The following is a 24,576-nucleotide window of genomic DNA, read 5'->3' as shown; positions in this document are numbered from 1 at the left end:
TCATTTGAATTTAACAGGGAAAGACATCTTCCAAGACTTCTTTTGGGTGGATGCTTAGTTTTAGAATAGCCAACTTTACCCTAACCCATGTACAAGACAGTTCTCCAGGTGGCCTTGGACTGACTCAGTTCTCCCTTCTTCCTTGCTTGTAGTTCTTAAGTGTAACTGTAGAATGCACTGGGAATGCAATATCCTGATATGGAGGAACTGCCTGAAACAGGTTGGCCTTGTTGTTGTCCCTCCTAGGGAATGTAACATCTTGATTTAGGGAACTGTTTGAGACAGCGAGGTTGTGTTCCTCTCTCCCCTGGAAGGAGGATGTACTTTAAAGCTTTGCCCAATGAGTTATGCGGCTCCTATGGTATATAACCCAAGGCAGGCTGTGGTGCAAGTGGGGCACGTACAATCAAGACTCCATCAGCCCTGCCCTGGGCAGCTTTCTTGAGCCCTAGGGGACTGGCTCACAATGGAGCCAGGGCCTCTTTTGTCCCTTGCTTCCTGTCTGTAAGTAATAAATCTGCTTCATGTAATGTATTGGGTGTGAGTGTGTTCTGTCACAATGGAATCAGACAGGTTGGTAACCAGTGTACACTGAACCTGCTCGGCACCATGTAGCCCTGGGAAAGGAGAAAGGCGGTCACAGCTTGCCCTATATGGTGATGCCAGCAGACTGTGCCCTGTACTGTGCAACAGAAAAAGGTGCACTGAGGAGGATCGGCTGCTTCTTCCCATTGTTGCTTCTTTAGTAAATCCCCTATGAGTTTTTAGTCACTTTCTAATCTACAAGTTAAAGGATATCTCATTAATTTTACAGACATATACATATACTGTAACAATAGGAAGGAAGTCTTTCACCAACCACTAATACTGTAAAGAAAGCGTTGTATCGATCTAGTATTATTTAATGAAGACAGACAGCAATTTTAATACAATCTTCTTTTCCAAGACCTTTGACAGACCTTAGGCCCATTTTCCACCTTTATGTCTAGGAAAGTATAAGTAAAACACTTTTGAGGGCATAAAAAACACAAGCTTCTTGTTAAGGTGTATCAGTAGCCAGGGAAATCTGCTGTGCCCCTTTGAGGGTCATCTAACTAAGGCATGGAGAAAGAAACTGCCTCAAGTCAGTTTCTATCACCTCTGCAGGGAAGGTGGCCATGCAAACCAGGACATGGTTCAAAGTGAAAAAGAGTATGGTTAATAATCATGCCAGAACACCAGGTATAAGATGTAAGGGCAAGTCAGGCATTCTGTACATTGCTTCTCCCTTCAATTTGGAAAACTCACTGCAGTAGGGTTTTGACTTATCGTTTCACAAGACAGCTAGGAAGGCCAGGCACGGTGGCTCACGCCTGTAATCCCAGCACTTTGGGAGGCCAAGACGGGTGGATCACGAGGTCAGATCGAGACCATCCTGGTTAACACGGTGAAACCCTGTTTCTACTTAAAATACAAAAAATAGCCGGGCGTGGTGGCGGGCGCCTGTAGTCCCAGCTACTCAGGAGGCTGAAGCAGGAGAATGGCGTGAACCCGGGAGGCGGAGCTTGCAGTGAGCCGAGATCGCGCCACTGCACTCCAGCCCGGGTGACAGCGAGACTCTGTCTCAAAAAAATAAAAAAATAAAAATAAAAATAAAAAACAAGACAGCTAGGAGGAAAGCCTGTATGCTTTGGAAAATGCATATCTTGTGTGTTTACCCTTTTAAAGGTAACTATACTTTGAAACAGGTGAACTGCAGAAAGTTAACAAAGACTTCTTTTTTTTACCATGTTTACCTTTCTAAGAATTCTATGCATTTCCTAGGGCATACATGCAAAAGCCTTCACATTTCCCCCTTTTTAAAAGAGATATTTCTCAAACTTATACGTATACAGTTCAGTAGTGTTAAGTACAATCACACTTGTTTTGCAACAGATCTCTAGAATTCTTCTGTACCCACTAAATACAAATTCACCCTCTCCCCTTCCCCCAACCCTTGGCAACCACCTTTCTACTTTCTATTGTATGATTTTGACTACTTTGGATACTTCACATGGAGGAATCATATAGCATTTGTTCTTTTGTTGGCTGGCTTATTTCACTTGGCATAATGCCTTCAAGGTTCATCCACATTGTACATTTGACAGGATTTCCTTCTTTTTAAAGGCTGAATAATATTCCATTGAATGTATATACCACATTTCCTTTATCTATTCATCTGTTGATGGACATTTGGGATGCTTCCAGAACCTCTTGGCTATTGTGAATAATGCTGCTATGAACATGGGTGTACAAATATCTCTTTGAGATCCAGCTTTGGTGGTAATTCTTATGGTAATTCTGTTTTCAGTTATTTGGGAAACCTGTGTACTGTTTTCCGTAATGACTGCACCGTTTTACATTACCACCAACAGTGCACAAGGGTTTCAACTTCTCTGCATCCTCCCCAATACTTGTTATTTTTTTGTTCTTCTGATAGTGGCCATCATGATGGGCGTGAGACGATATCTCATTGTGGTTTTGATTTGCATTTCCCTAATAATTAGCAATGCTGAGCATATTTTCATGTTCTTATTGGCCAATTGTATAACTTCTTTGGAGAAATGTCTGTGCAAGTCCTTTGCCCATTTTTAAAAATTGAGTTATTTGGTTTTTTTGTTGTTGAGTTATAGAAGTTCCTCATATAGTCTGGATTTGGGCTCCTTACAAGATAGATGATTTGCAACTATTTTCTCTCATTCTAGAGCTTGCCTTTTCACTTTGTTGATTGCTTCCTTTGACACACAGACATTTTTAAGTTTGATGTAGTCCCGTTTCCTTCCTAACCATCTTTAAGTGTACAGTTCAGTAGTGTTAAGTATATTCATCCAACCCTATCTTGCAGACCAGATGACAAACATATTAATGAAAGAAATACTACCAGTCATTGACGCAACAGAGTCTGAATATAGGCTTAGAGGCATTCGGAAACATTCCAAGATATTTATAAGCAAGAGCCACAGGAGCATGAATTCCTCAGAATATGTAGAATTATCTAGATTTTAGCCTATCTGACAAGTTTCTCTCCCTATTACCATAACAAAAGTCTTTTAAACCACTGTATAAACTGAGATATTTAAGTTAATCACCTGCCTTGCAAAGAACCTTGACTAAATGAGTAAATAAAGTTCAGACAGTTGTAAAGGGAAGACAGGATAGCTCTTTCACTGTAGAAAACATTATCATTATATACTATGTAACAGTGTGCAAATAATACAAAATGATATTATAAACTATAGGCTATTAGATTACTAGTCCTTTGAAAAATATTTCTGGAAGGCCGGGCACGGTGGCTGATGCCTGTAATCCCAGCACTTTGGGAGGCCAAGGCGGGTGGATCACCTGAGGTCAGGAGTTCAAGACCAGCCTGGCCAACATAGTGAAACCCCATCTCTACTAAAAATACAAAAATTAGCTAGGCGTGGTGGCATGTGCCTGTAGTCCCAGCTACTCAGGAGGCTGAGGCAGGAGAATCGCTTAAACCCGGGAGGCGGAGGTTGCAGTGAGCCAAGATAGTGCCACTGCACTCCAGCCTGGGGGACAGAGCAAGACTCCATCTCAAAAAAAAAAAAAAGAAAAGAAAAATATTTCTGGAAATGTGCAATGAAAGAATTCTAAGTTCTAGGCACTTTAAGCATTTTTTCTTTTCTTTTCTTTTTTTTTTTTTTTTTTTATTAGACACAGAGTCTCACTCTGTTGCCCAGGCTGGAGTGCAGTGGTGTGATCTTGGTTCACTACAACCACCACCTCCTGGGTTCAAGCGATTCTCCAGCCTCAGCTTCCCGAGTAGCTGGCATTACAGGTGCTCACCACCATGCCTGGCTAATTTTTTATTTGTAGTAGTGACAGGGTTTCATCATGTTGGCCAGGCTGGTCTCAAACTCCTGACCTCAAGTGAGCTACCCGCCTCAGCCTCCCAAAGTGCTGGGATTACAGGTGTGAGCCACCGTGCCCGGCCAGGCATTTTCTTTAAAATGTTCTGCATATATTTCCTATATGATCAGACCTTTAAGTAAAATATCTGATCTTCGGAAATGCAAAGGGATTTCTGGGTATAGGAAAAGTCTTGTTTTCTTATAATTACAAAATATATTTTCTACATCATAAACTGATAGTAAGTAAGCGTATCATGTCCTCGTAACAACTAAACACTGGGGCAAATGTACTGACTGATAAGCCCTTATGAAAGAATACACATTCATGTTATAAAATAAAATACATCTAAAACCATGGCCAATATTCAGCCAGGAAGTACCAGTCTGGGCCCATAGGCTGTTTCTGCAAGGCCTGAGTTCTGGTCAGTGTCTGTGCCTTACCACATGTTAAAAATTTTGATTATAATCCCTATGTATAGTGCTATAGAACCACTAATGGATAAACATAAAAAGATAGCTCAAAAATGTCAGACATAAAAAGATATTACAAGCTGGGCCAGGCGGCCAGCACCTGTAGCCCCAGCTACTCTAGAGGCTAAGGCAGGAGGACTGCTTGAGCCTAGGAGTTCAAGGCTGCAGTGAGCTATCATTTGGCCACTGCACTCTAGCCTGGGCAGCAGAGCAAGACCTAGTCTCTTAAAGAAAAACAAAAAGGCATTACAATTACCAACAGGTATCTGTAAGAGAAACTTGTGTCTCTTGCTGGTACCGAATAGCCTTCCTCAAAGACTGATGAAGCACTCTCATGCTAAGAAATGCACATCTGTAAATATTATCAAATGTAGGCACTTAGAATAGTCTAGTTAACAATTTTTAGTAAGCTAGTATATATTAAAGCAAAAGCAAAATACTGCCTAGATATGAATGTTTTAGGGGGTTGCTTGGCTGGTGGCCGGCATGGGTTTCGCTTGTACATTCAGCACATAATCATGCCGGAAGGATGAACGAACAGTGCGATTCATCAGTGGCTGAAGGGGGCGGAAGTTGTCCACCATTCTTTTCTCTTTCTCCCCTTCGGAAGTGAAAAGCAGGGTCCGAAATTGCTCAAGCTAGAAATAGAAACAGAAAGCATAAATAATTTCAATAGAAAACTCGCTTTACCTCGTGAATAAATTACTTTCATTTTTACAATTCTGAGCATTCGTTGCAAATTAGATACAGAAGGAGAAGTTATTTCTGGGTAAGAACGCCTTCACCACTTGACAGGGAATAAAATGCCCAGTGGTGGTGGTGATCCTGATGGTGGTCCTGTGGGGAGGAGAGCAGCAAGAGGTGGTAAAACCAGGAGGGCACTTGGGATCCAAAGACTTGGGGCAAAGGCCCTGTCCCCACATATTATCCATTCACCAAGGATGAGTTAATTCATCTCTTTCATTCTCAAGAACTTCCTCTTTAAATGAGCAAAACAGCCAGCTTACAGAATGAGAAAGGAAAGGCCTGATGCATATACTAACAACACCAAAAAAAGTGGGTTTATAAAACAATTTAACTGAATCATGAACATAAAATAAGTATTATTGATTGCTCACTGCACCTGGGTATTGTGGGCAAAGCAATGAATATAAATGTCTTTTTTTTTTTTCCTTTTCTTTTTTTTTTTTTTTTTTTTAAAGACAAAGTCTTACTCTGTCACCCACCCAGGCTAGAATGCAGTGGTGTGATCATGATTCACTGCAGGCTCAACCTCTGGGACTCAGGTGATCTCCCACCTCAGCCTCCCAAGTAGCTGGGATTATAGGCACATGCTGCCACACCCAGCTAATTTTTTAATTTTTTGTAGAGACAGGGTCTTGCTATGTTCAGCCCAGGCTGGTCTTGAACTCCTGGCCTCAAGTGATCCTCCCAGCTAGGTCTCCCAAAGTGCTGGGATTACAGGTGTGAGCTACCACACCAGGCTGCATGTAGGTGTCTTAACTGGAGACAGGATGCTCTATGCTGGTGCTGTCCAATAGAACTTTCTGCAATGACGGAAATGTCCTCTGCACAGTCCATTAGGTAGTCACAAGCCACATGTGGCTACTGGGCACTTGAAATGTGGCCAGTGTAACTGAGGAACTGAATTTTACTTTTAATGTATTTATATTTAAATGTAAATGGTTACATGTGTCCAGTGGTTACAATATTAGACAATACAACTCAATGCAAAAGGAGCAACCCAGAATATCAACGGCTTGTTCTCTGATGTGGCTGCAGTATCAACCAGTAGCCCCTTGGTTTCAGACCCAATTGTGTTATGAAATACTTTACTTAGGCCGGGCGTGGTGGCCTACATTTGTAATCCCAGCACTTTGGGGAGGCCGAGGCCGGTGGCTCACCTGAGGTCAGAAGTTCGAGACCAGCCTGACTAACATGGTGAAACCCTGTCTCTACTAAAATTACAAAATTAGCTGGGCGTGGTGGCGCATGCCTGTAATCCCAGCTACTGAGCCCAGGAGGTGGAGGTTGCAGTGAGCCGAGATCGCGCCACTGGACTCTCACCTGGGCACACGCCACTGGACTCTCACCTGGGCAACGAGAGTGAAACTCCATGTCAAAAAAAAAAAAAAAAAAAAAAGGAAATACTTTACTACTTTACTTCAGGCCAGCAGGAAAATCCATTCACATTTCCCCTCATTCAATCTGCCTCATTGTTAACAACTGAGAAGACAGCCTGGGGCACAGTAGACAAGCAAGCGAAGAAGAGTCATTTGCAACAAAGACTTCAGGGCAAATAGAGCTGAAGAGGCAGAACTATGACTGAAAGCAAGCAATGAACGTATCACACAGCGGCTGTACATGCAAATTACACAAAAGCCCTCACTAATTAGAAAGCTGTACAAGTAGTTAATGTTTCTTTTTATTCAGCTAATTGCAGAAGATTAGAAATAGTCTAAGTATCAAAGATAAATGACATCTGATCTATGAAATGAACTAGTATATAGTCCTTAAAAATAATACTGAAGATGCTCATTATCTATAAAATGTTCCATGCAGCTGGGTGAGGTGGCTCACACCTGTAATCCCAGCACTTTGGGAGGCCGAGGCGGGTGGATCACGAGGTCAGGAGTTCGAGACCAGCCTGGCCAACACAGTGAAACCCCATCTCTACTAAAAATACAAAAAATTAGCCAGGCGTGGTGGCGGGCGCCTGTAATCCCAGCTACTTGGGAGGCTGAGACAGGAGAATTGCTTGAACCTGCAAGGCAGAGGTTGCAGTGAGCCAAGATCGTGCCACTGCACTCCAGCCCAGGCAACAGCTAGAGACCGTCTTAAAAAAAAAAAAAAAAGTTCCAGGCATCACTGAGTGAAAAGAGCAGCAAAATGGTATGTACAGAATGATTCCATTTTCATACAAAAATTGTGTATATTTATATAGATAAAAGACCATAAGGACTTATGTGCATCTGGATAGACAAGAGACCAGAAGGATTTCCCCAAACAATGATAGTGGTAAAATTATAGGCAACTAGGATAATATTATAGATGACAGGTAGCACTGTTTTCCTTACTAAATTTTCAGTGTTACCATAAGTTTTATATTAAATTACATTCTAGAAGTAGCCAGTACAGTTAGACCAGAAAATAAAATTTTAAATTATATAATTGAAAAATAAATTTTAAAATTTTGTTGAAATTGTATTTACAAAGTCCTCACATGGGCCACTGACCCTCTGATGTATTTGCTTTATTTGTTTTTCAATGTTATGCCCATTTGTTTTCCTAGAAGGAATATAAGTCAAGGAAATGTGTCAATTTTTTAATCTGAAGAATAGAAACAGACTAAATGTATAGGCCACAAAGCCTATACATTTGCAGGCATAAAAGGATTTTCCTATGCTTATCCTAGTACTTTCATGGTGGTAGTTTTTACATGTAATATATCTGGAATGTATTCCTGTGTAAGGTCTGAATGATGGATCCAATTTTTTTCCCCCAAATGCCTCCTCAATTATTCCTCAACAGCATTTACCGAATACTGAATACTCTGTCTTTCCTGCCTACTGAGTTGAGATGCTATATTTATCATAAAATAAATTCTCATATGTATTTGGACATATTTCTGAAATTATTATTTTCTTCCTGTGATGGTTAATTTTATGTGTCAACTTGATTGGGTCATGGGATGCACAGACAGGTTAAATACTGTGTCTACGTATGTCTATGAAGGTGTTTCTGGAGGAGATTAGGATTTAAATTGGTAGACTGAGTAAAGTGAATGGCCCTCCCCAAAGTAGATGGGAGTCATCCAATAAACTGAGGGTCTGAATAGAACAAAAAGGCAGAGGAAGGCTGAATTTGCTCTGATTGCTTGAGCTGGAACATCAATCGTCTCCTTTCTCCGGAGCTCCTGGTTCTCAGGCTTTCAGACCAAGATAGAAATCTACATTATCAGCTCTCCAGCTCTCAGGCCTTTGAACTACACCACTGTCTTTCCTGGGTCTCCAGCTTGCAGATGGCAGATTGTAAGACTTCTTAGTCTCCATAATCACATAGCCAATACCTTATGATACAACTTTATCTATCTTTTTCTTTATTTATCTTTATAGGGTTATAGAGTTAAGGTTATTTAACCTTTATAGGGTTATTTATCTAACTTTGTCTTTCTTAATTTTTTTTAATCTTTATCTATATCTGGTATGGTTTGGCCCTGTGTCCCTACCCAAATCTCAGGTCGAATTGTAATCCCCCTGTGTCAGGGGAGGGGATCATGGGGGTGGATTTCCTCCTTACTGTTCTCATGATAGTGAAAGAGTTCTCATGAGATCTGATGGTTTAAAAGTGTGTGGCACTTCCCCCATCTCTCTCTCTCTCTCCTGCCGCCATGTGAAGAAGGTCCTTGCTTCCCTTTTGCCTTCTGCCATGATTTTAAGTTTCCTGAGGCCTCCCAGTCATGCTTCCTGTTAAGCCTGTGGAACTATGAGTCAATTAAACCTCCTTTCTTCATAAATTACCCAGTTTCAGGTAGTTCTTTATAGGAGTGTGAAAATGGACTAATACAATATATATCCTATTGGTTCTGTTTCTCTGGAGAACGCTAATATACTTCCCTTGATTGATCTCTTTATCCATGTGCCAGTAACATGCTATTTAATTATTGAGGCTTTATAACTTTGTGAGTCTAATTATCCCGTATTTTTCTAGAATTTTCCCTGGCTATTTATGTGTTTGTCTTTATTCATGAGTTTAGAAATAGCATATCGATTTAAAAATCCTATTGGCATATTTATTGGGAATACATAAATTTATGGTGAATAAATAATTCATGGAGAACGACAACTTAGGTTGTCATTTATGACAAAAAAAAGGTGTTTTTATGTCTTTTGATCCTATAATGTGTTAACTTTATTAATTCAAGCCTTCTTTTGTATCCTCCAGGAACATTTTAAGTTTTCTTATTAGCTTTCCTTGTTAAAATTATTCCGAAGTATTTTATATTTTTGTTTCCATTATAAATAGGAGCCTTTCTTACATTATATCTTTATATCATATCTTTTAGCTGATTGTGATTTATATATGTCAAATGTATTGATTTCTAGAAATTAATATTGTATTCCACTGATTACCAAATTATCTCTGATTTTTGTAGTCGTTTTTTATTGTTTCTCTAATTTATTTTTTATTTTAGAGTCTAACTGTACTGGCTACTTCCAGAATGTAATTTAATATAAAACTTAATATGGTAACAATCCTTTCCATTCAAAACCTACTATTTGCTTTTGAACTGAGATCAATCTCTTTTATCAAGATAGGGAAGTCTCTATTCAGCTCTGTTTTATTAAAAATTTTCAAAAACTGAATGGTGATTTTTACAAATGTCTTTTTAACTTCCCTGGAAATGATAATATGATTTTTCTATTTAGATCCACTGATAGAATGAATTACATTAATATCATTCTTAACATGAACCATACTTGTATTACTGGAGTAAAAGCTACTTGGACAAAGTGTATATTTCTTCTGATGTACTGCTGGATTCTGTTTCTAATATTTTCTTTTTAGCTTTGTTTTCTTTTATATTCTTCAGAGGGGGGTCCAATCTTTGTTGAGTGTTGGTATCAGTTATGCTGGCTTCATAAAAAGAATCTGGAAGCTTTTTTTCTTATGAAAATGCTTTATAAACAGTAAAAATCCCATAAAACAAGTATGAGTAAATATTATTGTAGTTTATATTATACATTATACAGGATTTTGAGTGTTTGCATAGTAAATACTACTTAGACTTAGTTTCTAAGGGAAAAATAGATCCCAAGTTCAAAAAATGGACTTACATTAAAGTTTCTGGACAAACATTGTTGAATTCTGTATTTATCCTGAGATTCTACAGCAGAATTCCCTTAAGGATTTTAAACAGTTTTGAACACATTCATTTCCAGCCTTCATTCTTCCCTTTAAAAGGGTCTTGATTTTGTATAGAGTTTAATATTTATATATAAAATACACAAGGCATAAGAAGACATATGTAATTGTCAAATATAAATGTAAAAAACTTATGTTCTTCTGTGTTTTAACTCTTCTCTCTAGTTAATCTGAAACATCCCCAAATTCATGTCCAAACTGAGACAAGACGTTGGTACACTTCAATAAAAATGTATAAGCATTACAAGATGTTAAAACTGATGCCACAGTCTGAGCCCAGCCTTGTTTTACATGGGCAGACAAAGATTTCCTTAGATTGAAATTATGGAGAGAACATACCTGATCATGATCAACCTCTACTGGTTGCTTCTTAATGATCCAGGTGACAGACTCGGAGAGGGGTGGGGTAGTCAGAGACCCTGAGTAGGTCCAGTAATCCGGGCAGGTAGGCATCAGGCAGGAAGGGTCAAATGACCCAAATTCCACAAGGGCATCCTGGCCAAGAGAAGAGATAACTGAGTCATTATTTAGTAGTGAAAACCACTCAGGAATCGGACAACAAGGCAATGGTTCTCAGGGAGTATCTGGAGATCAGCAGTGGTCCAGAGGAGCTCCAGGCCTTTCTGGGCAGCTTCCTGAAGAATCGCTGCTTAGGATGGTATCATGCCTGGCTTTGTTTCTGGAATTAACGGTGCATTTTTTATATTCCCCTGTGGGAAAACGGCCAAAACCATTTGATCTCTCAATTCTAGTGAGGTTCCAGCAGGTAGTCTCCTCTGAGTTTTGTTGAGAGGTTTTAGACAGCGGCCAGTGCATAAAGAAAGAGGCTTTGCATTTTCTTTTCTTTTTTCTTTTTTTTTTTTTTGAGATGGAGTCTCGCTCTGTCGCCCAGGCTAGAGTGCAGTGGTGCAATCTCGGCTCACTGCAAGCTCTGCCTCCCGGGTTCACGCCATTCTCCTGCCTCAGCCTCCCAAGTAGCTGGGACTACAGGCGCCCGCCACCATGCCCGGCTAATTTTTTGTATTTTTTAGGAGAGATGGGGTTTCACTGTGTTAGCCAGGACAGTCTCTATCTCCTGACCTCGTGATCCGCCAGCCTCGGCCTCCCAAAGTGCTGTGATTACAGGCGTGAGCCACTGCGCCCGGCTGGAGGCTTTGCATTTTCGAGAGGCTGAGAATTGTCCTTTTAAGAAGAAATGCAGCTCAGGAGGAGCCAGAAACCTGGACTAAAAGGAAAGAGAGGGAAAAACAGGAAAATGGAGATGAGAGGAGAGGGAAAGAGGTAGGGACCAGAAGGACAGAGTGGGGGATGGGGGGAGATAATATACGGGCTTCCAGAGAGGAAAGGAGAGGGAAAGAGGTGGGGACCAGAGGGATACAGTGGGGGATGAGACGGAGAAGAAGAGAATATATGGGCTTCCAGAGAGCAGCCCTTTGAGATTCTGAATATTGAAGAATTAATATTGGGGGACTGGACAAAGGCATCCGACCTGAAGGATGTGGATTACTGTTCTTTCTAGCTGGACAAGGCAAGTTTCTGTAGAACTGCTCTCTGCTCCCTGCCTGTGGGATGGCAGCTAAAGAAAAGAAGGCTGCTCTGGGTGCGTTCACAAGGACTTAGAAGGAGCCGGTGTCAGGAACAGAGGAGGGGACAGCAATATGTTCCTGAGTCCCCAAGTCCTCAGTGGCACTGCAGCAAAACCAGGAAGCTCACTGCCTACCCACAGAATCATGACTTCTGTCCCCTGGAATCATAAATGGCAAGTTTTCTTCTAAGGCTGAATACAGTTCACCTAATTAAACTTCCCAATTCAAAGTGCCTTGGTAATGTCTCCGCTCTGAGATTGAAACATAAAAGTATATTTCAAGTAATTAAGGAAAACAAATAGTACCTTATGCTTAATTGACGGCAAAGTATCCACTAATTTCTGTAGCTCCTTATGATGTTTGCCTAGCTAAAGAACAACAAGTAAGAAAATATTACAAACAATGGACATCTCACTGTAGAAACTGTAACAGAATGTGAATTAAAATTAACTACCTGGTGATTACATAAAAACAAACTGCATGACTGAAATTATACTTAAACTTGTAATTTATAATTTTATAAACATTACTAAATTAAATTAGAGAACAAACCAGCAGGCTGTTTGCTGACAAGGTCAGCATGCCTGCAGTGAAAGGTGCCCCCTGCTTCATTTAAGTTCTTAAATTGAAATTAAAATTAAATAAAATGAAAAATGGTTCCAGAACTGCAGTAGACACATTTCAAGTGCTCAATTGCCACATGTGGCTTGTGACCACTCTATTGGGCTGTGCATTTTTATATCATTTAAAATATATATTTTTTTTGGTGGTGGGGGGGATGGAGTCTTGCTCTGTTGCCCAGGCTGGAGTGCAGTGGCACAATCTTGGCTTACTGCAGCCTCCACCTCCCAGGCTCAAGCAAGCGATCCTCCTGCCTCAGCCTCCCGAGTAGCTAGGATTACAGGTGCGCACCACTATGCCTGGCTAATTTTTGTATTTTTAGTAGAAATAGGGTTTCCCCATGGAAGCCAGGCTGGTCTCGAACTCCTGACCTCAAGTGATCTGCCTGCCTCGGCCTCCCAAAGTGCTGGGATTACAGGCGTAAGCCACCATGCCTGGCCCTAAAATATATTCTTAACAATCCTGTACTTCAAGCACTATTTATCTTACCAATGTATGGATCCCAACATTCTTAAATAACAATATTATAATGTTCTATCTTTTCATCCTAGAATACAACACATCATTTAAAGTTGGTGAGACTTTTTACCTTTAAAAATACTCCTATCACAGCCAAACCATTTTCTTCCAGTGCTGCATCCTCAAAGTTTTCAAATTTGACTGCGTTCCAATGCACTAAGTGCAGCTGAAACACCATGAAAAGAGGGTTAACACGTGACTATACAGAATCTCTCCAGAATAAACCCACAGCCTCAGTCAACCTATGACATTTAAACATGTTTCCTCACCCAAAGTAAAGCCACCAAGAAAATCATATGACAACATGGTGCAAGATGAGATAGAAACAAAGATCAGGGAGAAATTTAGGCAAGAGCAGCAATTAATATTATTTTAGAATAAAGGGATTTATTTGGGGAGAAAAACAGAAAATTCATATAACAAAATGACACTTCGGTAAGCAATCAACATTTGTCCAGTCCCATCTTGATTTGAATGAAATACCAATATTCGAAATCCACTTGCATCTACAGGAGAGAAGATGTTTATATTGAGAGAAATAGATCCTCCATATGGAAATTATGCAGGAGTTAAAGACAAATTTCTTCTTCAAGGAATAACCATTTAAAATGTGCTTTTAGGCTGGGTGTGGTGGCTCACACCTGCAATCTCAGCATTTTGGGAGGCCAAGGTGGAAGAATCACTTGAACCCAGGAGTATGAGACCAGCCTGGACGACATAGTGAAACCTTGTCTCTACAAAAAAAATTTAAAAATTAGCAGGGCAGGCCGGGCGCGGTGGTTCACGCCTGTAATCCCAGCACTTTGGGAGGCCGAGGTGGGTGGATCACAAGGTCAGGAGATCGAGACCATCCTGGCTAACACGGTGAAACTCCATCTCTACTAAAAATACAAAAAATTAGCTGGGCGCAGTGGTGGGCGCTTGTAGTCCCAGCTACTTGGGGGGCTGAGACAGGAGAATGGTGTGAACCCGGGAGGTGGAGCTTGCAGTGAGCCAAGATAACGCCACTGCACTCCAGGCTGGGCGACAGAGCGAAACTCTGTCTCAAAAAAAAAAAAAAAAAAAAAAAAAATTAGCAGGGCATGGTGATGTGCGCCTGTTGTCTGAGGTGGGAGGATTGCTTAAGGTCGAGGCTGCAGTGAACCGTGATTGTGCCACTGCACTCCAGCCTGGGTGACAGAGTGAGACCCTGTCTCACAAAGCAAAATAAAATGAAACAAATATAAAATAAATTTTTAAATGGGCTTTTATTTTTTACATAACATTTACAATTGAATTAGGAAAAAAGTTGTAAGAGGAAATTCTATTTCCTTAAAATCTCCCTTTATTTCCCTACAAATCATTCCTCATTCATCAGTTATGAGTGCATTATCACCCAGCCTCCCAAGTGAGACACCACAAAGTCATGGTTAACTTTGCCTTCTCCTATCCTGAAGAGAACCCTACCTTCAAGTCCTGTTGCTTTAATTTCAGAAATGCTTGATAAATCTTGCCCTTTTTCTCTATTTCTATTGCCACAGCCTTCATTTAGGCTCCCACCACCGCAAACTTGCATTAATTCAACCTGTGGCTCCACAATGTTCCCTGGGTTATTACTTTGGGCTACTATTTGAGTCCACCTTCGAATTCCAGAAGAATTCAGTTTCAGGATCTTAAGGTTCATTTCAACTATATTATTTGAGATGAGAGAAGTTAACATTTTTACATATCTTAGCTGAGAATGATCAAAACTGCCTGAGAAAGCTATTTAGCATTTATAGGAATCACCTGATTCTGATAATGTCTTACAACTAAAAGTTCAGAATTATCCCCCCTTCTCTACAGTTGTCACTGTTTCTGACCTTCTCAACATACCTCTGCTGGGAAGCATTTGCTGTCCACGGTGTGCTCAGAACCCCAGGCATCGATGGCCCCCCAGTGAAAATGGAACTGCTTCAATCGGTAGTTGTGTTCCAGGGGTCCTCCCTTGATCACTAAAATGGCACATCCAACAATTCAGGGAAGAGTCATTTGTGCAGTGGGGGAATGTGGGTGAAAGGCCAAATCTCCAATGGACCCTCCATGTGAACTGTCTTAAATGGATTACACTGACTTATATACAAGTGATTATAAATTTGATTTTCATGAAGTCAATGCACGTATAAGGACAAGACCAAATAACATCAAGATTTAACTACATAACAAGCTACAAACAATTGTTAAAGGCCAACTCTTGACTTAATTTTATATCCTATATTATTGTGTCCAGTTTTCTTTTGTGTGCAATAAAATGCAGATTTCTCTCAGCACATTTATCCAACATGACTTTATAATACTGAAATATGGGGATAAAAGGATCTTTCTTTTTTTATGCACAGACACTTTGCTTTTCAAGTTTTGAAGATACTAGCGTTGCTTTCCCTTTCATTGAAATGGAATAGGACATTTGCAAGTCAAAAATGATCACCTGGGAGATGTTGGTCAAAAGGTACAAAGTTTCAGTTAGGAAGAATATGTTTTCAAGATTTATTGCACAGCATGGTGACCATAGTTGATAATAATGTATTGCACATTTCAAAATTACTAAAAGAGTAACAGTAGATTTTCTCGCTACAAAAAAAAAAATGGTAAGCATGTGAGGTGATGGATATTTTCATTGCTTGATATAATCATTCCACAATGCATACATATATCAAAAGATTACATTGTACCTGGTAAATATATACAAATATGTCAATTGAAAAAACACACTGGCCGGGCCTGGTGGCTGACACCTGTAATCCCAACACTTTGGGAGGCTGAAGCGGGTGGCTCATCTGAGATCAGGAACTTGAGACCAGCCTGGCCAACATGGTGAAACCCCATCTCTACTAAAAATAAAAAAATAAAAAAAAAATTAGCTGGGCGTGGTGGCCCATGCCTGTAGTCCCAGCTACTCAGGTGGCTGAGGCACAAGAATCACTTGAACCCAGGAGGCAGAGGTTGCGGTGAGCCGAGATCGTGCCACTGCACTCCAGCCTGAGTGACAGACCGAGACTCTGTCGCAAACACACACACACACACACACACACACACACACACACACACACAAATTATTACCAATATATTATAGGCAAAATATTGACAAGTGTTTTTTTTTTTTTTTTGAAACAGGGTCTTACTCTGTCGCCCAAGCTGGAGTGCAGTGGCACAATGTCGGCTCACTGCAACCTCTGCCTCCTGGGCTCAAGCCATCCTCCTACCTCAGTCTCCTGAGTAGCTGGGACTACAGACGTGCACCACCATGCCAGGCTTTTTTTTTTTTTTTTGTAGAGATGGGGTTTTGCCATGTTGCTCAGGCTTGTCTTGAACTCCTGAGCTCAAGAGATCCACCTACCTCAGCCTCCCAAAGTGCTGGGATTACAGGCAAGTGAGCCACTGCGGCTGGCCCAGATAAGATGTTTTTGGCCGGGCGCGGTGGCTCATGCCTGTAATCCTAGCACTTTGGGAGGCTGAGGCGGGCGGATCATGAGGTCAGGAGATCAAGACCATCCTGGCTAACATGGTGAAACCCCGTCTCTACTAAAAATAAAAAAAAAATTAGCTGGGCATGGTGGCCGGTGCCTGTAGTCCCAGCTCCTCGGGAGGCTGAGGCAGGAGAATGGTGTGAACCTGGGAGATGGAGCTTGCAGTGAGCCAAGATCACGCCACTGCACTCCAGCCTGGGCAACAGAGAAAGACTCTTTCTAAAAAATAAAAATAAATAAAACATAGAAAAGGAAAGGAAAGAAAGAGAGAGAGAAATAGACTGTCAAGCAGCTGTCAGGCTAGTTAATTGGGATGTCACTGGTAACCTCAGCAAGATTAAAGGAAAAAGGTGGGGTTGGGTGGGGCAGATGAATGCAGGAAAGAAGGAAATATAGTCATCAAGAAATGGGGCAGGCCCAGCAGTGGCTCACACCTGTAATCCTAGCACTCTGGGAGGCCAAGGTGGGAGGATCACTTGAGGCCAGGAGTTTGAGACCAGCCTGAAAAACATAGTGAGACCCAGTCTCTACAGAAAAAAAAGAAAGAAACAAAGAAATGGGGCAGGTAGACAGAAGATAGTGAATTGGAAAGCAGAGCAGTCATAACACATATCAAATAAATATATACTTATGTATTTGAGGTTGTTGATATTTTATTCTTTTATTTTTTAATTTTTTTTTGAGACAGAGTCTCACTCTGTTGCCCAGGCTGGAATGCAGTGGTACGATCTCGCCTCACTGCAACCTCCAACTCCCAGGTTCAAGTGATTCTCCTGTCTCAGCCTCCCCGAGAAGCTGGAATTACAGGCGTGTGCCACCATGCCCAAATAATTTTTGTATTTTGGTAGAGAAGGGGTTTCACCATGTTGGCCAGGCTGGTCTCGAACTCCTGACCTCAAGTGATCCACCCACATCGGCCTCCCAAAGCACTGGGATTACAGGCATGAGCCACCATGCTTGGCCTGATATTTTATTCTTTCCATGCTCTAAGATCAGAAAGGATTAAACTTGTAAAAAATTACATAACAAATATAAAACATTCAGCAGAGAGTCTGGCTGGTAGTAAGCAATCTGTAATATTCACTCCCTCCTTTTGTTTTTCACTGTGAAAGAGAAGGAGCTGACAGAGAAAGGGATGGTGAAGAGAAAGGAAATACACAGAACCCACATAAATAAAAGCAAATGCAGGAAATGGACACGAGGAATGCTTCTGGGGTGATGGAAATGTTTTAAAATTAGATTATAGTGATGGTTGCACAACTCTGTAAATTTCCTTTAAAAATCATTAAACTGTGTGTGTGTGTGTGTGTTGTAAACTGTGTATGTGTGTTTTAAAGTAAATGTAGGACCTAAAACAGGGAAGGAGAACTTAAATGTTTGTGAAAGCATTCTTACTAGGTTCACTGGCACTGCCGCAAAGAAGTGTAAAGTCAGGGAAGCAGGATGGAGCAGGAAGCACCCTGAGGAGGAGAACAAAGGCACTCACCTCTCCATCTCCTTAATGCCTGTTGACAGTGCCAATAAGAGGAATTCCAGAGGAGATGATAATTGACAGGGATCATCCAGGGACAATTTAGTGCCCTTCCCCACAGTATTTCGACTCTCTTATATGCACTCATTCAAATCAGTAACGGTGTCCTACTCAGGGGAACCAAATACCAAACAACACCCAGCAGAGGACTGCGGTATGAGATGTTCACATACCTTCTCTTATAATCCTATCAAGGTAGGTAGGTCATGTTGTCCTCTCTTTCATTCCAGAGTTTAGTAATTTGAGTCTTCTGTCTTTTATTTTTTTCTTGGTCTCCCCCAATTAAAAGTTTGTGAACTTTGTTGATCTTCCCAAAGAACCAACTTTTGATTTCATTGATTTCTGCTCGTTCTTTATTATGCCCTTCTCTCTACTTGCTTTTGGGTTTAGTTTGTTCTTCTTTTTCTAGTTTCTTAAGGTGGAAAGCTGAGATACTGACTTGAGAAAGTTCTTCTCTATTATAGGCATTTTCATCTATAAATTTCCCTCTAAGCACTGCTTTAGCTGCATCCCAAAAGGACTGGTATGATGTTTTTGTCACATACCTTCCCCAGCTCCTTTTCCTTGCACTTTATTCCAATCCTCACAAAGCACACTCTGGCAGCATTGCTTAGGGTTTTGTCTTTGAAATTTGTAGACATCGATATTTATTAGGTTTTTACTTTTCTAGAATTGTTTCTTGCCTTTCTTTGTTTCTAAAATGTCTTGCTTTCTTTCACTTTTTATTTTTTATGTTCATTCACTCTTTTTTTCCTCTTTGCATGCTATTGATTGTTTTGCAACAACATGGAGAAATAGTGAAGAATAAACAGGAAATAAGAGGCAGTCACTGAAAGGTGGAAAAAGAGAGAGAGAGAGAGAGAAAATTAGGTAATTACTAAAAATTGATGCTATCTTAAAGAAAATAATTATTAAAGCATAATTTAAAAGGGCTATCAGTTTTAGTTCTTTCTAACCAAACAAAAAAATTAGCAAACTCTCTACAATTTTTCTTGCATATTTTGTAAGTGTGTGACTGACACTCCTAGGGAAGACAGGTTCAAGGGGTGATTTAGTCAGTTGGGTTTGTAGGTATCTAAAAAGAAGCTATTATGACAAAAACATTGATGACTTCTTTTCCATCTAAGATTACTCATGCAAATGGGTAGATAAGAATTCTTGAGGCCTGGCTCGGTGGCTCATACCTATAATCCAAGCACTTTGGGAGGCCGAGGTGGGAGGATCACTTGATCTCAGGAACCCCATCTCTACAAAAAATACAAAAATTTGCTGGAGCTGGGGGCAGTGGCTCACGCCTATAATCTCAGCACTTTGGGAGGCCAAGGTGGGCAGATCACTTGAGGTCAGGAGTTTGAGACCAGCCTGGCCAACATGGTGAAACCCGTCTCTACTAAAATACAAAAATTAGCCAGGTGTGATGGCATGTGCCTGTAATCCCAGCTACTCAGGAGGCTGAGGCGGGATAATTGCCTGAAGCCAGGAGGTGAAGGTTGCAGTGAGCCAAGATCACGCCACTGCACTCCAGCCTGGGCGACAGAGTGAGACACCATCTCAAAAAAAAAAAAAAAAAAAAGGCCAGGTGCAGTGGCTCACACCTGTAATCCCAGCACTTTGGGAGGCCGAGGCAGGTGGATCACCTGAGGTCCTGAGGTCAGGAGTTCGAGACCAGCCTGGCCAACATGGTGAAACCCTGTCTCTACTACAAATACCAAAAATTAGCAGGGTGTAGTGGCAGGCACCTGTAATCCCAGCTACTCAGGAGGCTGAGGTGGGAGAATCACTTGAGCCCGGGAGGCAGAGGTTGCAGTGAGCCAAGATCACGCCATTGCACTCCAGCCTGGGAAACAAGAGCAAAACTCCGTCTCAAAAACAAAAACAAACAAACAAACAACAAAAAAAATTAGCCGAGCATGGTGGCACATGCCTGTGGTCCCAGCTACTCGGGAGGCTGAGGTGGGAGGATTGCTTGAGTCCAGGAGGTTGAGGCTGCAGTGAGCTGCGATCATGCCACTGCACTCCAGCCTGGACAACAGAGCGAGACTCTGTCTCAAAAAAAAAAAAAAAAAAAAATTCTAGAATCTATTGTTCAAAAGAAAAAGAGAGGACTAAAAGATAAAACAGCTATTTGCCCTGAAAGTTCTTGGGCTCAAGTCACTTAGTTAAGAAACTCATTAAGCAACTTTCTAAGACTTCCAACTCAATGAAGCAATGATATATTGGCAACAGACAGTCCCTATACTGTCAAGGGCTTTAGAAAGCTGACCAATACCAAGGATCCCCAGAAGAAAGCAGGCTGCTAGGGCCCTAGATGGGGTTGAGAATTCAAAAGGATTACTATGCATGCAAAGTACATGGATGAGGGTTGGTATCCTATAGACTGGGTCGGCCCATTAGTTTACGTCTGGCAGGGATAATGGTAGAGCCCCATGGGGGACAAGTAGAGCTCACCAGAGTGCCAGACAGTCATCCAGAACACAGGAATTTAGCTTGTTGTTTTGAAGATTTCTGGAATCCGTATAAACAAGGTAATATTATGGACTTCCAGTTGAGAAGGGGGCACACTCTAGAGTTTTGGGGAAATTAAGAAACATGCATGATGAGGGGTATAATAAAAGCCCAGACTTCACCGCTACACAATATATCCATGTAACAAAACAAAACTAAACTTATACCCACTAAATATATTTTAAAAGAACATATATCAGTATCATTTTTCTTTCTTATCTTTTTTATTCCTCCCTTCTCTAGCTATTCCACCAACAGACCCAGATGGCCTTAAACAATGTTTCCCAAAGCATGGCACATGAGATGGTTTTATGTGGTACAAGAAGCTTTTACTTGTATAGTAAGTTACTTTAAGAGAATTAGAAACAATATAATGAAACACATCAACCTGTGAATTCACAGATATAAAATTTAAATAAATAACAACGCAAAAAAAGGGGGGAAAAGAAAGATGCCCGTGAATCTGGGAGGAAAAAGAACTTCCTACTTTGAGATACGAATGTAAGATGTTCATGGTTTTGGGGCTGTGTCATACCATGGAGGAGAAAGGAAAGTTGGGGACATGGAAACACCTAAATTCTTAGACAGACTCAAATACCTTCTGAACCATAGCAGAGACACATATCAGAAGGGAGAAAACCAGACAGAGATTAAGCCCACTGGAGGAGCAGTCTGTTTGTAGTTAGGCCAGAGTGCCATGTCTAAGTATCAGAGCATCACTAGGAAAATACAAAGAAAACAAAGACACAGTTGAGACTCAGAGCCAGGATAAATGCAGGAGTGAATATTTACTTTTTTTTTTTTTTTTTTTGAGACAGAGTCTCACTCTGATGCCAGGCTGGAGTGCAGTGGCGCGATCTCGGCTCACTGCAACCTCTGCCTCCCAGGTTCAAGTAATTCTCCTGCCTCAGCAGTAGCTGGGATTACAGGCATGCGCCACCACACCTGGCTAATGCTTTGTATTTTAGTAAAGATGGGGTTTCACCATGTTGCCCAGGGTGATCTCGAACTCCTAAGCTCAGGCAATCCGCCCACCTCGGCCTCCCAAAATGCTGAGATTACAGGCATAAGCCACCACTCCTGGCCTCATTATCATTTTTTATGGACTCATTTCCTAACATTCATGAGAGAAAACAAGTTTCCCTGAGATCAAGATTTCTCAGCTTCAGCTCTATTGATACTGCAGGCTAGACAACTCTTCGTTAAGGATATCCGACGCACTGTAGGATCTTTAGTGGCATCCCTGACTTTGACACACTAGATGCCAATTTCATTTCCCAAGCTGTGACAATGAAAAACGCCTTCGGATCCTACAGCGGGGAGTGAGGGATATGGAGGGGTATGGGGGAAAGTTGGCAGAATTACCACTGGTTGATAACTACTTTAAACTATTCCAAATAATAATTATTTTGAGACTAATTTGGACTATTTGACATCATCAAATGCAGTAAAACAAACAAGCAAACAAAAAAAAGGGAAAATAAACCTTCACAAAATTAACCACCTTCTGTCTTCCATAGACACTATACGTTTCAGGTAAACTTTGAAATCATTCACATTAGTTTACATCCAGGAAGGTGAAAAAAAAGATTCAAAATCAATATAATATTTGAATTTTAAAAACTCTTTTAAATTGTGTTTCTTTTAAACTAGGTAGGTAACACTGTTTATTTAACAAAATTACCAGATCGTAAGTTTCCATTTCTCTAATACATGACTAGTCTTTGCAACCTAATGCACACATGAATATCCTTTTGGCCCCATTTCAAGTGTATTGTTATATGCTAAGTTAAATCTGATTAAACGATGTTACTATTTAATGTAAAAGTTCTCATAAAGTCAACAAGCAAAGGAAAAAAATTAGTACATAATCAATATACACATACAAAATAAATTTCTGGTAAAACTTCCATTTCACACCTATGCTCTATACCAATTATAAATCTATACATAGAGAGATAGAGATATATTTATTAATTAAAAATACTACCTATACTAGTTGAAGAAAATATGCATAAAAACTAGAAGGAATTTTTTTTCACACATTCAAAAAGTTAAGATCAATGAGTTCCATGCCATTGCTCACAAAGAGGTCAATACTATCATGGAGAGAGTTTGATGTGTCCTCTGTTAACATGACACTGTTTCTTTAACTCCTTACAAGACCACCAGATCTTGCCCTCACCTGATTTATCTGTAGAATCTTCAAATTCCACGAGGAAAGAGTACCCATTATTCCAGACGTGGAGGCAGGTGGCTGGGTCATAAGAGATGGTCAGTGGTTTTAAGCCGGGATCATAAACACTGTCCCTCCACCGAATGTTGATGGGTGACTGTCGATCGCCCCCAGGAACCAGGTCCACGCTCTCCCAGAGTGGATGCACTAGGAGAAAGCAGGTCAGCCTATTATCAAGACTGTTGGACCGAGTGCAGTGGCTCACTCCTATAATCCCAGCACTTTGGGAGGCCAAGGCGGGTGGATCACTTGAGGCCAGAAGTTTGAGACCAGCCTAGGAAACATGGCGAAACCCTGTCTCTACAAAATATGCAAAAAATTATCCAGGCGTGGTGGTACACACCTGTAGTCCTAGCTACCGGGGAAGCTAAAGTGGGAGGATTGAGCCCGGGAGGTCGAGGCTGTTGTGAGCCATGATAGCACCACTGCACTCCAGCCTGGGCAACAGACCCAAACCATGTCTCAAAAGAAAAAAAAAAAGCCTGTCTACTGTACTTCTGGAGAACCTGTCAGGGCTAATGGAAACTAAAAGCCTTAGGAATTAGCCACTATGATGGTTACTTTTAGCTGCTGACTTGACTGGATTAAAGGATACCTAGAAACCTGGTAAAGCATTATTTTGGGGTGTTTCTCTGGGGGTGTTTACGGAGGAGACTAGCATGTAATTCTGAGTGGACTAGGTGGGAAAGATCTGCCCTCAATGTTGGCAGGTATCATCTAAACTGCTGGGGGGCCAGAGAGAACAAAAACATGGAAAAACTGAATGTGTCCATCTATCTGCTGGATCTTGGATACACTCTTCTGCTCCTGTCCTTGGGTAACAGCTACAGGCTTCCCAGCCTTTGGACTCCAGAACTTACACCAGCACCTCTCTGGGTTCTCAGGCATTTGGCCTCAGACTGAGAGTTATACCATCAGTTTCCCTGGTTCTAAGGCCTGTGTCTTGGACTGTCCCATACTACCAGTATCTCAGGGTCTCCAGCTTGCAGATGGCCTGTCATGGGACTTCCCAGCCTCTATAATCATGTGAGCAATTTCCACTAATAAATTCCCTCTCATCTATCTCTCTATATACCTTACTGGTTCTGCTTCTGGAGAACCCTGACCAATACAGCCACTTAGGGGTTTAATCGATACACAAAAGTAGAGGATAAAGATAGGTCAGAGAGCACCTGGCAGAGGAATAGCATTTTGGCATCTTGCAAAACCAACACATCTCAGTCTGCCTACTAAGCTCACCTAAACCAAGTGCAATCAGTGCTGTGATCACAATATAATGCATGGAGTTTAGTGCCATGTGGAAATAGGGTATTCATAAATGAGTTTATTTTCTTCATCGAGAATTTCCCAACCCCCAACTCCCCAAAGTGGCTTTAAATACAAAGACAAATTAATTCAATTTTCAATAACAGATTTATTTTCAAAAAAGGAAATGGGAGAACTTTGGGAAAGGAAACACTGAATCAGTATTGTCAGCGTTTAATTGGTTGGCTGGTAGAAAAAAAGGCTTGCGTAGCCTGCATCCTGTAAGATGCTCGCCCCACATAACTGTGCGTGCTGAGTTGAGTTCACCTCCTATGTAAGCAAACTCTGAGGACCAGGCAGCCATCCTGCAAAACCTGGGTAGAACATCGGCATTGCTAAGGTCCCTGGAGGTTGCAGTGTGTCACAGGGATGTGGAGATTATCTATTAAGGTGTACACATATAATTTATCCTCCACAGGCACTGAAGACATTGCTGATGCTGATTTTCTTCCAGAGTCAAGCACCAGGTCTCTGTCGCAAGTCCCTGATAAGTATCAGC

The 24,576-nt window shown here is 41.1% G+C and overlaps 1 protein-coding gene across 3 annotated transcripts in view; it reads right to left on the bottom strand.

Moving 5' to 3' along the window:
* Positions 1-881: 881 nt before the first annotated feature.
* CA5B (carbonic anhydrase 5B) overlaps positions 882-24,576 on the bottom strand; it is a 111,555-nt gene continuing 87,860 nt past the window's right edge. For 2 of the 3 annotated variants that reach the window (XR_008675644.2, XR_008675645.2), the window contains 7 exons: positions 22,722-22,919; positions 14,870-14,988; positions 13,086-13,181; positions 12,181-12,243; positions 10,629-10,784; positions 3,966-5,002; positions 882-3,290 (listed from right to left, as the gene is read on the bottom strand). Coding sequence is in view for 1 of the 3 variants with exons in the window: in XM_055376649.2 (XP_055232624.1) it covers positions 4,823-5,002; positions 10,629-10,784; positions 12,181-12,243; positions 13,086-13,181; positions 14,870-14,988; positions 22,722-22,919 (812 nt within the window). In the remaining 2 variants the exon portion in view is untranslated. Of the gene's footprint in view, positions 5,003-10,628; positions 10,785-12,180; positions 12,244-13,085; positions 13,182-14,869; positions 14,989-22,721; positions 22,920-24,576 lie in introns of all 3 variants that reach the window. The other variant, XM_055376649.2, reaches the window with a different exon arrangement.

Source organism: Gorilla gorilla, chromosome X, assembly GCF_029281585.2.
Source record: "Gorilla gorilla gorilla isolate KB3781 chromosome X, NHGRI_mGorGor1-v2.1_pri, whole genome shotgun sequence".
NCBI lineage: Eukaryota > Metazoa > Chordata > Mammalia > Primates > Hominidae > Gorilla > Gorilla gorilla.
This window is presented reverse-complemented; position numbering and strand designations above follow the sequence as displayed.